Source organism: Oreochromis niloticus, linkage group LG3 (genome assembly GCF_001858045.2).
Source record: "Oreochromis niloticus isolate F11D_XX linkage group LG3, O_niloticus_UMD_NMBU, whole genome shotgun sequence".
Lineage (NCBI taxonomy): Eukaryota > Metazoa > Chordata > Actinopteri > Cichliformes > Cichlidae > Oreochromis > Oreochromis niloticus.
The window spans coordinates 38,545,191-38,559,824 of NC_031967.2; the positions used below are offsets into that span (position 1 = coordinate 38,545,191).

The 14,634-nt window shown below is 43.7% G+C and overlaps 1 protein-coding gene across 1 annotated transcript in view; it reads right to left on the minus strand.

Annotated features, from left to right (window-relative positions):
* LOC100706439 (kinesin-like protein KIF1C) overlaps nucleotides 1–14,634 on the minus strand; it is a 33,385-nt gene that overhangs the window by 3,865 nt on the left and 14,886 nt on the right. The window contains exons 2-27 of the mRNA XM_005464974.4: nucleotides 13,830–13,955; nucleotides 12,769–12,845; nucleotides 12,550–12,628; nucleotides 12,083–12,183; nucleotides 11,910–11,975; nucleotides 11,657–11,835; nucleotides 11,193–11,304; nucleotides 11,021–11,098; nucleotides 10,848–10,913; nucleotides 10,663–10,741; nucleotides 9,391–9,469; nucleotides 9,112–9,260; nucleotides 8,136–8,252; nucleotides 7,876–8,003; nucleotides 7,426–7,505; nucleotides 6,799–6,874; nucleotides 5,814–5,893; nucleotides 5,193–5,287; nucleotides 3,242–3,325; nucleotides 2,830–3,010; nucleotides 2,610–2,682; nucleotides 2,442–2,540; nucleotides 2,113–2,274; nucleotides 646–969; nucleotides 475–564; nucleotides 166–400 (exon numbers count right to left, since the gene is read on the minus strand). Coding sequence (XP_005465031.1) covers nucleotides 166–400; nucleotides 475–564; nucleotides 646–969; nucleotides 2,113–2,274; nucleotides 2,442–2,540; nucleotides 2,610–2,682; nucleotides 2,830–3,010; nucleotides 3,242–3,325; nucleotides 5,193–5,287; nucleotides 5,814–5,893; nucleotides 6,799–6,874; nucleotides 7,426–7,505; nucleotides 7,876–8,003; nucleotides 8,136–8,252; nucleotides 9,112–9,260; nucleotides 9,391–9,469; nucleotides 10,663–10,741; nucleotides 10,848–10,913; nucleotides 11,021–11,098; nucleotides 11,193–11,304; nucleotides 11,657–11,835; nucleotides 11,910–11,975; nucleotides 12,083–12,183; nucleotides 12,550–12,628; nucleotides 12,769–12,845; nucleotides 13,830–13,935 — 2,995 coding nt within the window. The 5' untranslated portion in view covers nucleotides 13,936–13,955. The remainder of the gene's footprint in view (nucleotides 1–165; nucleotides 401–474; nucleotides 565–645; nucleotides 970–2,112; nucleotides 2,275–2,441; nucleotides 2,541–2,609; nucleotides 2,683–2,829; nucleotides 3,011–3,241; nucleotides 3,326–5,192; nucleotides 5,288–5,813; nucleotides 5,894–6,798; nucleotides 6,875–7,425; nucleotides 7,506–7,875; nucleotides 8,004–8,135; nucleotides 8,253–9,111; nucleotides 9,261–9,390; nucleotides 9,470–10,662; nucleotides 10,742–10,847; nucleotides 10,914–11,020; nucleotides 11,099–11,192; nucleotides 11,305–11,656; nucleotides 11,836–11,909; nucleotides 11,976–12,082; nucleotides 12,184–12,549; nucleotides 12,629–12,768; nucleotides 12,846–13,829; nucleotides 13,956–14,634) is intronic.

A 14,634-nucleotide genomic window follows, 5' to 3' on the forward strand; every position in this document is an offset into this window, starting at 1 on the left:
TAGGGACAGAGCACAGACTGTAAATTAAAGATGGTCACAGCAGAAGCAACCGACTCAACTAAGTACAGATAAACAATCATTTGAAGGGTTTATTGATGACGATCGTTTGCAGTGACTTCTATTGGAACCCTCGCCATCACGGTACGGCCACACCCCCGAGCTCACCTTGGCTTTGGTTCTGTCCTCGCAGCTTCTTGGTGATGTTCTGCTGCTGCAGGTTCAGGAGCCGCTGCTGCTCCTTTTTCATCCAGCGGAGGCGTCCTCTCCTGAACGCCGGGTCCTCCTCCATCAGCCGCTGAACTCTGACCTCTGGGTGGCTGGGGCATTCATCATCCTCATCCCTGTCTCCATCTCTCTCTCTCTGAGGGGACTCGCCTCCCTCGCCATTCAAGTCATCGTCCTGGAAACGAGTCAAACAACAGTTAACTCTGGCGGTGATGGTTTGAAGGGGCGGGACAGGAGGTGCGAACATACCTGAACAGGTATGACGCTCTCCATCTTGATCATTCTGTCTCTCAGAGCTTTGATCTCCTCGTCCTTCATGTTGTTCTGCAGCTTCACCTCCTGCAGGAGTCGCACACATTTAGCTCTGCTCCTCTAGCGCCATTCTCAGGTCGTGAAGAAAACAAGATTAGCATAACTCACCTCCAAAATATCTGTCAGCTTATCGATGTGAGCCTTCAAGTCGTACACGCCTGCCTTTTCTCCACCTTCCCCTGTCTCTCCTCCTCCACTACCACCACTTCCTCCTCCTCCTCCACCGCCAACACCTCCTCCTCCCCCCTCTTCAGCGGGAGGGCTCCTCTCCTCTCCGATGCCCACAGTGTCGCAGACGTCCTGGGCCACGGCCCTCCAGCTCTCCCTTTCGTTGGTGTCCTTCTTGGCGTACATGCGGCACAGCTCCTTCATCTTGACAATGGAGAGCGCCTCGATCTCCTGACGGGAGTGACGGAAGTCTCCCAGAGCCACCTGAGGGGGGCGCCACACACAGAGGAACAGGTTTAAAAAAAAGAAAAAAAGAAACATAAAAATGCTCCTCCTCTAAAGTCCTCTGGACTGTTTGTGCTGGTTAATTTTACTGTTCTCCAAATCTGTCCACAGACTGCTACACAATCAGGAGTGGAGCAACCAAACTTGGCACGCAGGTACATATTAGGGTCCTGAAGGTTCTTATCTACATTAGACACTAAGACATAATCATGTGGCCTAGGAACCTCATATCGACTGGTTACAATAACCCATTTTTAGCATCTATGCACCTGTCCACTGTAAGGTTGCGTGACCACAACCTAGCAATGGACTTCAGTGGCATCTACACCGTAGAGCAGGGCCTGAGTGCACAGAACCCACAAAAATGGGCAAATCTGAACCCACTCAGGTTTATAATTTGCCTCTGTATGTTTTGGTGCGATATCTTAAGACGATCACATATTTTATCTCACACAGGCTGAACAGACCAATCAACACTGTGTCATGGGTACTAGTTCTACTACCAACCATCCGAGAACTCTGTGCTCCAGTTTTAGTGAGTGGACTTATTTCTTTACACTTAATCGCAGGCACCAGTGTCAGTGTGACACTCCTGCACAGTCTACGGATGCATGTTTTTAACTCTTAAACTCACAAAACTCAACACAGTGGCAGCCAAAATGCTACAGTCCAGGCTTCAAAATTTGGAAAGGAAAAGGTAATGTGGCATTACTATGACCACCTTTTATAAAGAGTTTATGGTTACACAGTAAGGTCTGTAACAATCTAGTGATCCTGGTTTTATTGGGAAATGCATCATGTATGATTTTCACAATTTACCACTTATTTGTTGCGTTTGACTGGAGCTATGGAGTCTAACTAACTGAGAGTCTGTCTGACTTAGTCATGGACCAAATTGGTCCAACACTACAGACCAGTGTAAAGTGTCCACCTGGAGCCATCTCCAGGAGGGTTTGGGTTTTTAAAGGACATGTCCAGTGTATTTTTCAAGGTAAAGTTTTAACCCTTTGCCCCTGAATGCAGAGATATAAGAGTATTTATGAGAATAACTTCTAAAATGTTTATCTGTCCCTCTGAAACCAGTCAGAGAACACTCTGATATCACGTGTGTGTTTGTGAGACCTCGTAACAGATCTCTTTGACGGCCTGCATGCGGAGGTCCTCCATGGTGACCCGTTTGGGGTCTTTGCTGATCCTCCTCCTCTGAGGGATCTGATACACTCGCAGAGGCTCCCTCCTCTTCCCGCTGCTGGGCAGACCACAGCGCTTCACTATGGACTGCACCTGGACACAGACATACAGGTGAGACAGGTCACCTCACAAGTACATTAATCTGCTCCAATGACAATCCCTGTCAGCAGAAAAGCTTGCTTCACGATCCTATCAGGTCTCTATGGGATGTCACAGCTACATGAGGAGCTATGAACGAGGAGATTATGAGGAGCTGGTACCTTGTTGGCTGGCAGCTTCTCTCTCAGGGAGGAGATGAGCCTCCAGCTCTCCTCACAGGATCGTTTGTCCGAGTCGTCCCCGCTGTCGCTGTCTGCGTACTGCACACACGGAGAAGGTTAAACACCTGAAGCGGTCACCACACGAGCTCACCTGAAGGAGAAACTCACCAGTCTGTGCTGCTCCAGCAGCAGGTCAGCCTCCTCCTTCTCTTTACGGTACTGAGTCTCCACGTCCTGCAGTCTGCAGCACACACACGCACACACACACCAACCAACCAATCAGACGATCAATAATCAGGAAACAGCTCTGATATCTGACGTGGTTTACAGTGTGTCTACAGATGCTATCTGAAAACCACACTTCAGGGTCTAGTAAAGGTGCATCTACCTCTTCTCCATCTCCAGCTTGATGTCGATGCCTTGTTTCTCCAGCAGCTCTTTCTGCGCGTAGTTCCAGTCCTCTGGCTCCCCCTGCTGCTCCATCGTGGCGCTGCGCTCCCTCTCCAGCCTCGCCTGCTCCGGGTGGTTGAACCGAAACACGTGGTTCTTTCCCATCACGATGCGGTTACCTAGAGACGGAAACAGACAGGAAATGGAGTCTGAGGTCTGCTGCAGGTTTTGGGTGGTGTGTTTACTGCATCGATCAAACCTGCTTTGTTTTTCATGTTCGTGTGTAATAAGCTGTAAACTAAAGTGAAACCTGATGTAACAGCTGCAGGAGCAGTGTACTGGTAGGTGCTTCCTGTTTGTTTAAAGCCGCAGTGAACTCGTAAGAAAAGCTGCCGGGTGTGTTTCTGTACCTTGTTTTAATATGACGGCATCGGTGATCTGCTTCCCGTTAACGTAGGTCTCTGCTCCAACTAACGGCTCCAGAGTGACCACCACTGCAGAGGGAGACACAGACAGTCCAAGCAAAGGAAGAAAAACTCATCAGGAGAACTGAAACACAGCTCTGTGAAACACAAGGAGACCGGCTCTGTCTGATATGACACATGAGCATGAAACAGTCTGATGGGAGGACTCGCAGCAGTGACGGAGGCTTTATCATGGACCTTAATATCTGGGCTTGTATCCTGTAACATTACTAGAAAGGTTGATCCACAATCCAGAGAGAGAGACCTGGATCTGAAAGGGGTATGTCCACAACTACAGAGGCCTCTCGGTCTCACATACAGACATGCACCGAAACCAGGCATCGTGCTACAGCACACAGGGTAACAGCAGCAGACACACACACAGATATACACACAGAGGGTGAGGAAGGGGTGTCTGGGACAGGAGGAGGGAGGGAGGGAGGCGGGGAAGGCACAGGAAACATGGGGGTGAACATGAGGATGATGTCACCATGACAACGAGTAGCAGTGACTAATACCTGACAGATTTCCTGGCAGCTTTCACAGAAAGAGAAGAAGAAAGAGAGTCACTCACTGAGCGTGGGCGCACACACACACACACACACACACACACACACACAGCTGTTTTTTTAAGGTTAATAACTTTTAATGAAAACAGGAAGAGAGCTGCAGCTTCAGACTCGACACACAGTCCGAGAACAAAGAACTAAAGCCTGGACACAGACCAGACCTCTAAGGTGAGACGCTCATGGAAAAAAACAAAAAAAAGCAAAACAGGAATTTTTTCCCCCATAATCTAGTGTACATTTATGCAAATTAGCACAGGTTTAATGACATATGTATATATAATACCACATTTGTATATTTAAAATTAAATTGCAATAGCAATCAAAACAATATTTTTAGTGTTAGTAACTAATTGAATCTATATATACATATACAAGTGCTCAAACTTTTCTTATCAGCATGTTCTGGCTGCAAAGTTTCGAATCCACACATCATGCGGTGCCATCATGTGGTACATAAAAGCACTGCAGGACCTTCTTTGTCCTTCTCGTCTCAAACTCTTCAGAAACCTTCTCAGAGAGGCTCGAGTGTGCTTTCAATATTTAAAGATGATTATAAGCCAGTGGAATCAGGAGGCGTAATGTGACAGAAGTCAAGAGCACATTTGTCTGCCACTGTGACTCATTCCAGACTTACACATGTTAATGATCAACTCAGCTGTCTGCAGGTCTGACTTTAACCCCGGCTGCTGCTGAAACATGTCAGAAACTTTACTTTGAGGAGTGATGCAAATCAAATCTGATTAAAAATGCATTTCCAGATCCAGGTTTTTATTTCTGTTATTCTCACACTGCCACAGCAGCTCAGCATGACTCACAGTTTAAAATCATTTTTATTTATGTCACACTGGGCCCTGCATCAGCCCCTCTGTCTGAAACAAGCTGCTGTATCATTAGAAACTCACACCACGTTTAATAAAAAGAAAAACTTCCAGCACTGGAACGGGAGATCTACGGCAGCAGATTGTAGAAGAGGCCAACTATGATGCAGCAGGTGGTAACGATGATAAGTAAGTAATTAGTACAAATGTAGTTTGTATTTTTATTCTTTTATAACTTCAGATGTTAAACAGCTTCAGGTAACGTGTAGAACATGTTTCTCTGGTGTGTATAAAGTACTGAAGGACCCATGGTTCATAATGAGGTTATTGCACAGTGAACTTCAGGAGCTGATCAGTTTACACCAGCAGAGGGCGCTCAAACCACAGGACTGAGGCTGCTTAAACTCTGCACAATGAAGCTGTGTGACCACAGAACACCAGTGTCAGCCAATCAGGCATCAGAGTGTCAGACATGTGAGCAAAGTTTTATGCAAGGAGTAAAAAGCTCACCTTCTCCCTGCTCGTTGGTCTCACTGACAAAAACGCAGTGAATCTCCTTTATGAACTGACCCGACAGCTTAATGTCCACGTCCTGCTGCCCGACCCTGGCACACACACACACACACACACACACACAGATGAAAAAACTTTAATGTAAACACCTGCCAAGCTAGTTATACAACTCCACCAAGAATAAAGATGAAGGTGCAACTTCTCCTGCAATAAAACTAACAGAGGAGCTTCTGATGTCCAAGATCATAAAGTAGTTGTTAGATAACAGCGAGTGTCGTGTCTGATAAGATGATACGTAATGAAACTCATTGTTCTCCACGATGACTCTGTGGATCATTATCGGTGTGGTAACCTCTGCACGAGCAGATTTCTGCATGCACTACATGTAAACAGTCTCATTACTTCTTCTACTAATGAAGTAAAGCAGCCAAACTAGTGATGGACTTGTGTCTGTGTGTAATTTGTTGCTTTCACACGGAGATGAGCCGAGGCGTCTCTGACTTTTGGTCTCTGCGCAGGATGGCTAAAACTTTTCACACTTTAGACTCAATTTATCAGATTTTCTGAGCAAAGACCAACAAAGTGATCAAATAACTGATGAACTAAATCACTGCTGACCTGGTCACTCCCTCCTTGATGTAATAGAGGAGGCACTCGGACATCAGAGGGTCTTCATTCAGGTTGACCAGGTGAGGCGTCTGTAACACACACAGACATTACATTAACTTTAGTTTTACATGATGGGCTCATCTTTTTTCCCCCTTTAAAAGTGAGGCGGATCCACACAGTGAGAGTGGAAGATAGAAAACACTAAACACGATTGGATGCTGTTAACTTTTAACTAGTACTAAACATGGGACTGGAGCCAGGACTGCATTCAGTCAGATCCTTTTATAAGCACTTTTATAAACAGCATGATTTATCAAAGTGAACAACACACCATGAATGAAGACAACACTACTAAAGTGAATGTTGACACTGAGTCGAAGTTATGAAAACTGGTCATTAAGGGTTGTCAGATGTCGTCTTTATGAGGGAAAGAGTTAAAGATGTTCGGTGTTGGTGAGGTGGTGGTACGGAGAGAAAAGCTGCTGCACGATTTATCGTCTCTGAGTTTTAATCTGGATTTAAAACATCTGCTCAGCAGACTGCAGCGATTTTACTGCAAAGACCAGAGAGACTTAAAATCAAACAGTGACATCATCACTTCTAAAGCTGAGTGCGAGTCGACACAGGTGCTTATGAGCAGCAGACACTCGGCTCTGACTGGACGAACACTCCCAGGCATGAAGTAAAATCAATTTATCGGCTGTTCTAACAAAACACACCAACTCAAAGAGTAGATTTAACCTGACATAAAGGTGAATCCAAAAATTAAATACACTGTTTTAAAATACCAGCAGGAGTTACAGCTCCTAACAAATACCTGCATATCGTGTGTCAGCAGCCAGGGATCACACAGTCCTAAAGTTAAAGTATTACTAAACCAGTCCCACAGACTGTCAGAGCTTACATAATAACATTTTCTGCAAAGATGTCTGCAGACACAGAACAGACTGACAACAGTATATATAGAGAGAGGAAGGGTTAAATATACACTCACTCCTTTAGGAGAGAAGACGCCCAGCGTTCCTCCATCTTCCTTTATGGACACGCCCATCTCTGCCAGCAGGGACTCTCTGAGGGAGCGAGCGAGAGACAGAGACATCAGTCATCATCCATTTTTTTTTCTCCCTCCGTGTTCGTGTTTCCAAATGTTTTCATCTGTGAGTTAGCGAACAAACACACTCAGCTTTTCCACCTGTGCTGTAAACACTACAGTTCCCATGAGCCTCGTCTGCCACAGTGGATAAAGGGTCGTTAAACCTTTTTTTGCCTTCATGAACAGTGGGAAATGCCAAAAGATGTGTCACTCTGCTGACACAAAACCTCGCGTGGTAGCTGTTGCCGGGTCACAGACATGAGTTGGTTTTTTTTATCAGTGTCAGTGCAGAAGCTCCAAGATTTCAAGCTAATACAGAGGAAGATGAGACTTTTTCTACACCTGCCCTGAGGTTTTGTCTGAGTGGCTCAGGAGAAAAAGAGCTGCCCTCAGCAGCGGTATAAATGCTGATGTTCATGATATCGTCGTTACGTTTAAGAAAGTAACAGGTGACACCAAAACATGTTCACTATATTAACTGTGGACAGAGGCAAACATGTAAAAAGCTCAGATTCAAATAAAACTAACCTCTCCAAACGAATAGATTCTGTTTTTCTCAGTTTCTCCTCCCACGTCTCGTTCAGCTCAGCGATGATTTTCTCTGTTTCCTACATGCAAAAACACACACATGTATTGTAAACATATACCAATAAAACTTCTTCATTCTCATTCAAAGAAGGTGAAATAGTGCTCAGCAGCTCCTGTTTGCAGTGTAATCACAGATGTACAGAAAACTTTTGCTGAATTTCTCTTAAACTGAGAAAAACTAAAAATACGAGGATTCCCAGACACGTTCTGAAGTTTTAAGTCTGTTTTTTCTCATTTTTTTTCAATTGATTTCCAGAAAACTATCAAAAAAGTAATATATTTCTCTGACAGTGGAAGTCACACTGGATCTAAGAGTATGTGTTTCTCAAATTTAGATATGATGGAATTATGACCCGGAAAAGTGCGAGGTGATAAAACGTCTCGCCCTACCATCAGTCTCTCAGCTGCTTCCTCTTTGCTGATGTTCTCTGTGGACTCTCCCTCCTCCCTTTCCTCTCCATCCTCGATCAGCTGATCAGGGTCAGCAGGCGTGTCACCTTCAGATACCGGCTCAGCGCCTGCACAGGAAATAAAACATTTAATTACGAAAACATGATGAACCACTTCTGTATTTTTTAAATTTAAACTATTAAAGACAAAGGCACAGTCTTTTTGGATTCCCAATAATCCACATAAACATATAGAGTGACCTGGAGGGGCGGAGCCATTCTCAGGTGTGATCCCATTGGATGTGAGAGCCAGCTGGAGAGGGGAGGGGGACGCACCTGCGACACCACCGGGGCCGTTGATGTTGTTGTTGTTGTTGACTTTAAGAGACACAGAAAGAGAGCAGAGAAGAAGAAGTGAAGAGGAGGAGATTTAATTTCTAACATGCTGGAATCTCAGCAATCCTGGTTATGTAACGACAGCTTGTAAATATCCTCTCTCACACACACACACACTCTCACACACACACACACACACACACACACACACACAGTTGCTGTTGTCTGTAAATAACCGTCTCTACAGCATACTGCACATAGACGTGCCGTTCATACCAGGTCCAAATGAAAGAACAACAGCATGTGATGTGTACAGTTTATTAGGCCGTAAACTGGATTGGATTCCATGTTTATATGAAGCACATGTTTGCGTCTTTAGCAATGCATAAGGTTCACAATAGAAAAGCACATGTAATGAACTCTGCTGTCTGAGAGAACTTTTCTCCAGCTTTTTATGAGCAGTGTTGATGCGCAGCACATTTCTAAGCTTTTTCTTATAAATAATCATGATGGATTCACAGCGTCGCAGACACCAGATATTTAAATGCTTCAGAAAAGAATCAATGTGCATGTGACACTTAGGAACGGGACTTTTTCACGCCAAGAAATCAAAACCACGCAGCAGCAAGTTAATGATTAACCTCATGTTGTGGATGTATTTAGAGTATTTAGAAATACTTCAGTCAGAACATCATCTCATTAATTCTTTTTTTCACATTTGCTTTGATGTTAAACTTTATTGTAAGACCTGCAAGAACAGACGCACTGATCCTGTTTTTGAAGCTGAAAGAATCTGAAGCATTTTTAGTGTTTGTTTGGTTTTGGGTACTGAAAGAGAATTTGAACCTGAACGTCAGACTGAACAAGCAGATAAGGTTCATTATTCTGTATGTGTGCATACCAGCATTGTCCAGCAGCTCCTGCAGGCCCTGAGAGAACAGCAGGTTTCTCAGTCGCTCCACTTCGGCCTTCAGCTCTCTGATCAGTTTGGCATTTGGATCTTCATTGATCACAGCGTTACAGCGAATCTGTTTGGCACGGTCAGCATATCTGGAACCGAACCGGACCGAATTAGATTATATTAATCTGACTATGCCAGCTTTGCAACATACCCGCTGCCTGAAAACACATTAACTGATCCATAAAAAGCCTCATAGACAGATTACACCAAGTAACTGACCTCAGAGTGCTCAGTGTTTCTTCGTAGTTGATGTCAGCAGGACTTAGCGCAGCAATCATTGCTGTGCGAGAGTTTCCTCCTGAAAGAAGCACACATCAAACCTTTAAGGTACTTAAACTATGCCTGATATTAACTCTGCAACTCTATACATGTCTGTGGGGTTAAAGTGTACTATTGGTCCTGATAGGTTAAGGTGTAGTTTTAGTTCTGATAGGTTAAGGTGTACTATTGGTCCTGATAGGTTAAAGTGTACTATTGGTCCTGACAGGTTAAAGTGTACTATTGGTCCTGATAGGTTAAAGTGTACTATTGGCCCTGATAGGTTAAAGTGTACTATTGGTCCTGATAGGTTAAAGTGTACTATTGGTCCTGATAGGTTAAAGTGTACTATTGGTCCTGATAGGTTAAAGTGTACTATTGGCCCTGATAGGTTAAAGTGTACTATTGGTCCTGATAGGTTAAAGTGTACTATTGGCCCTGATAGGTTAAAGTGTACTATTGGTCCTGATAGGTTAAAGTGTACTATTGGTCCTGATAGGTTAAAGTGTACTATTGGTCCTGATAGGATAGGTTAAAGTGTACTATTGTCAGTCCTGACAGGTTAAAGTGTACTATTGGTCCTGATAGGTTAAAGTGTACTATTGGTCCTGATAGGTTAAAGTGTACTATTGGCCCTGATAGGTTAAAGTGTACTATTGGTCCTGACAGGTTAAAGTGTACTATTGGCCCTGATAGGTTAAAGTGTACTATTGGTCCTGATAGGTTAAAGTGTACTATTGGCCCTGATAGGTTAAAGTGTACTATTGGTCCTGACAGGTTAAAGTGTACTATTGGTCCTGATAGGTTAAAGTGTACTATTGGCCCTGATAGGTTAAAGTGTACTATTGGTCCTGATAGGTTAAAGTGTACTATTGGTCCTGATAGGTTAAAGTGTACTATTGGTCCTGATAGGTTAAAGTGTACTATTGGCCCTGATAGGTTAAAGTGTACTATTGGTCCTGATAGGTTAAAGTGTACTATTAGTCCTGACAGGTTAAAGTGTACTATTGCCCCTGATAGGTTAAGGTGTAGTTTTAGTTCTGACAGGTTAAGGTGTATTGTAAGTGCAGACACAACAAGTCTTGTTAATAGTTTGGTCAAAGAAACATGCTGTTAGTCCTAGTATTGACGTTATTACTAATAGCTGTTAGCCTTAAATGACTCCTTGTACTGTTTATTTATGCTCAATCTGACATTGTGAATACTCCTTTAACCTACCAATGCTCTACTTACCCAGGTTCTCCTTCAGTAGCCAGGTGAGAACAGAGTCTCTGTAGGGAATAAAATCACTTTTCCTCTTTTTACTGCTCTGCTGCAGATCAGAGACAAGAAGCAGTCAGTTTTCACATGTACCAGAATCATCTCCCACATTGCACACGACTGTATTTGACTTGTAAATATGAAGAGTGTAGAATTACCATTTCAGCCAAAGCTGAAATCACTTTTCCTAATGTGGTCAGAGATTTGTTGATGTTTGCTCCTTCCTGCATGCAAACATACAATGAATACATGATGAATGTGGCAGTGGATGCATGACAATGAGCAGCACATGAGTAGATACATAATCTGATTGCGCCACATTATCTCCAACCTTGAGCCGTGTGCCCTTTGCCCCAGAGGAGTCTGCTCGTTCACTTCCAGCCAGGTCGACCAGACTGATCTTACTGACCTGAAGAGAAAAGTGCGAGAATCAAAATAAAAACCAGACATTTGGAAAAAAAAAAAAAAATGTCCTGTGGGACAAAACAGAGAAGCAGACACACTTTCTCAGTGTCCAGGCTGGTCATCTGATCTCGTCGTTTTTGGGTGAAGACGATGGTGAAGACAGCGTGGGACCTGGACGACGTCTCATTCATGTTTGTAGCTGCGACCGTCCTGCAATCAGAAATAAACTTGATTAGTTTAATGTTACTGCAATTCATTCTTTACAATAATACAGATGTTACACATTTATAGCACAAGTGTAGAATAAGTAACACTGGCTAATGGGCGATTAATGAACTGATTGGGTATCAATCTGATCATGGCTCAAAAGATAGACAAGTCCATCTACTGTGCCGATCTACATAATTCTGCTGTATTATGTGATGGATTGGTTACCAGTAGAATAAGGTTTATGGTTTTCAAAAATTTAGACCATTTGACTTCCAAACTTCCTCAGACAGCTGCAGCCTTTTACACTTTGTTTTAAACTTCGACCTCTGAAATTATCTGGAAGAAAACTGACCGAGCTTTGTTGCCGGCGTCCATCAGGTCCCGGATGTCCGTGAATCCAGTCACAGCCAGTTTGGACAGATCCTCCACGTAGGGCCCCAGGATGGGATGCTCCCGGACCCGCAGCGTGCCCTGGGACTTTGGGTTCAACAGGTCCCGAACCCGCTCACAGTAGATCTCCATGTAGGACACCTGTGATGGAGAAGATGATGTTTAATCGGGTAAATCAGTTTAAATAAAACTGATCAGGTTAGATGAGGGCTCACCTCTACGGAGTAGGTCAGGTCAGGATCTGTGTTTTCTCCTGTTCTCTGAAACAAGTCCTCACACAGCTGAACACACAGACAGACAGACATTTATATAATCCTTCATCAGTTATCCCTTTGAATCAGCAAACATTAAAGCAACAGCAGTAATGACGTGATATGACTGCGTTTACCTGTGGTATGATCCCTTCCTGTCCAGGCTCCTGTTTGCCCATCATAGTGTAGCTCTTTCCTGCACCCGTCTGTCCATATGCAAAAATACACACATTGTATCCTGGAAAACAACAACAACAACAACAATATTACAAGTTATTCTAAAATTATAAATAAAGTCCTCTTTAGTTTATTCCTGTATTAGACATTAAGACTATTAGCCTGCCTATGTAGAATATAATTGTGCTGTCATGATCAGCATCATCATCACCATCAACAGTCTCATTTTACACATCAGTATCACTATAGTAACAAGTATCAGCATTATTACCGGTCACCATTAGTCTCATTAGCTACATAGTCGGAGCTGGACTATGGAGGACCGATACTGCCAAATTTAATTAGAGTTAAATTTTTTTTTAAAATTGCATTTTAGCAGACAGAGGTCGGGCTCTTCTTTGACATCTGAGAGGACGTTCAGACTCACCTTCGAAGGCGTGCAGCAGCATCTCCTCTCCGATGTCCTTATACACCTGTGTCTGAGAGGTGAAGCCGGGGTCATCGGGCTGCAGGGACACAAACACATGGCACTGTTATCACTGATTCTGGGTTATAATATTGATGTTTTCTCTGTGTGTGCGTGTGTGTGTGTGTGTGTGTGTGTGTGTGTGTGAGAGAGAGAGAGAGAGAGAGAGTGTGTTTTCACCGTTGTGTGTGACCAGTAGGAGTAGTCAAAGGTGAAGTTCTTGGCTCCATCTTTGGGCTGTTTGGGATTGGAGATGCCTGGAAAGAATCATAAAGAAACAACCTTCAGTGCATGAGCAGAAGTGTGTGGACACACTCCAGTTTTATTTCTTTTCTCCTCACTTTCAAATATGGAGGCAACAAAATGTGACTGTTGAAGTGGGGACATCTGCATGTGACCACTCCCAGAATTCACAGAATATATGACGGGCTCTGCATATAAATATTAGTCAGATGGACACGCAGCTGCCAATAACAGCCCTGCTGCAGTGAAGTCTATTAATAACCAGGCTGTGTGTGCCTGTCAGTTTATGCAGCAGTAGGATCAGACGTCACATGACAGCCCAGGAGGACGTTGGGATCGCTGAAGCCATAAAAACCCCTAACCCGCACAGGGACGGGAGAGTGTTAGCATTCTTTATTAAAATCAATAGTGACTGTTAGCCTAAAGCTAAATGCTGTTATTTCTATTACAGTCCAGGGACTGTTTTATTCTTCAGCCACATTAAAGTGATGCCACAGCTGCTTTCATGGCTAACTCTGCGACGAGCAGGTTCACAGCGTTTAAGCTGAAGGTCAGTTTTAACTTCATTAATGCTTGTGACAGAGGATTAATCTCCAAATCACCAACATGGCTGCTGCCACAATGCTACACCTGAGGCTTTAATATGCATAGAGGCTATATCCATGTTATACCCACAGTTTATGATTCAAGGTCACAATAAAAATCCTCCTCACATCATAATGAGATGGTGATCATAAAACTCTGTCAACAACAACCTGTTCTCTTAGCCAGTGGTGTGTCCTCATTATGCCGTGTCTTATTATGAGGACAGTGACCGGCCTCTCATTATCTAAAAACCTTTGTAATCTGTTTCCATGGTTTCTCATTTATTTGTTCTCCTTTCTTTATCTTTGTAAGGACATCTGAATGTTTCAGATCCTGTGAGGACATCTTCAGGTTAGTGTCTCAGTAAGGGGCCCCATAAAGCCTAAAGGACAGAACATGTGTGTTGTTCTTACAGGTGGTGTTTCCCTGCATCTGGATCACACACTTGGCGTTGCGTCCGGTCTCTCTGGAGTTGAATGGGCGGACTCGCACCGCCACCTTCACTGATGCACCTGCCATTTTTCAGCTCCGCCCACCACCTGAGCACAGCAAATGAGAAAGCACGGTTAAAAAAAGCAGTCATAAACATACAGAAAAAAATCCAAATCACACAGCACACAGAGGGTTTCTTCACTACTTTGGTCAATTTTAGTGTCTTTCTGTTGATCCTTTAGTCGTGTTTTTTTTAATATCCATTTTGCCCCTGTACTTCCAGGCTGCTCAGACCACTTTTCCTCCTCTTTCCCAGCACTCCTCCCTTCATTTTACGAGCCGGGTTTTTCTCATTCCCGCTCTTTTCTTTCTCTCCTCCTCTTTTTCCAGTCCTCAGTTTTCCATCCCCCCATCATCCTTTTTTCCTTCACACATTTTCCTTTCCTCTTCTTCTCTCCTCTGTCCTCTTCCATACAGTTTTCCTATAATCCTCAACTCTTATTTTTCCCCTCGTCCTTAAGTTTTCCTCGACTCTCTAAACTGCCTTCTCCTTTCTTTCTTCATTTTTCCATCTTACCGTTTCTGCCTTTCGTTCTTATCCTCTCCCATTCATCTCATCTTTCCTTTTCTTCCCCCTCTTCTTGTTAATGCTTTTTCTTACTTCCTCTATTCATCTTTCTGCTTTCCTCCTCTTCCCTTTCTCATCATCTACATTTCTTATGCTTTTGTTTCCCAGCTTCTCTCGTGCTTTTATTCTCCTTTCTTACCTCTAACTCATCTGAAGCA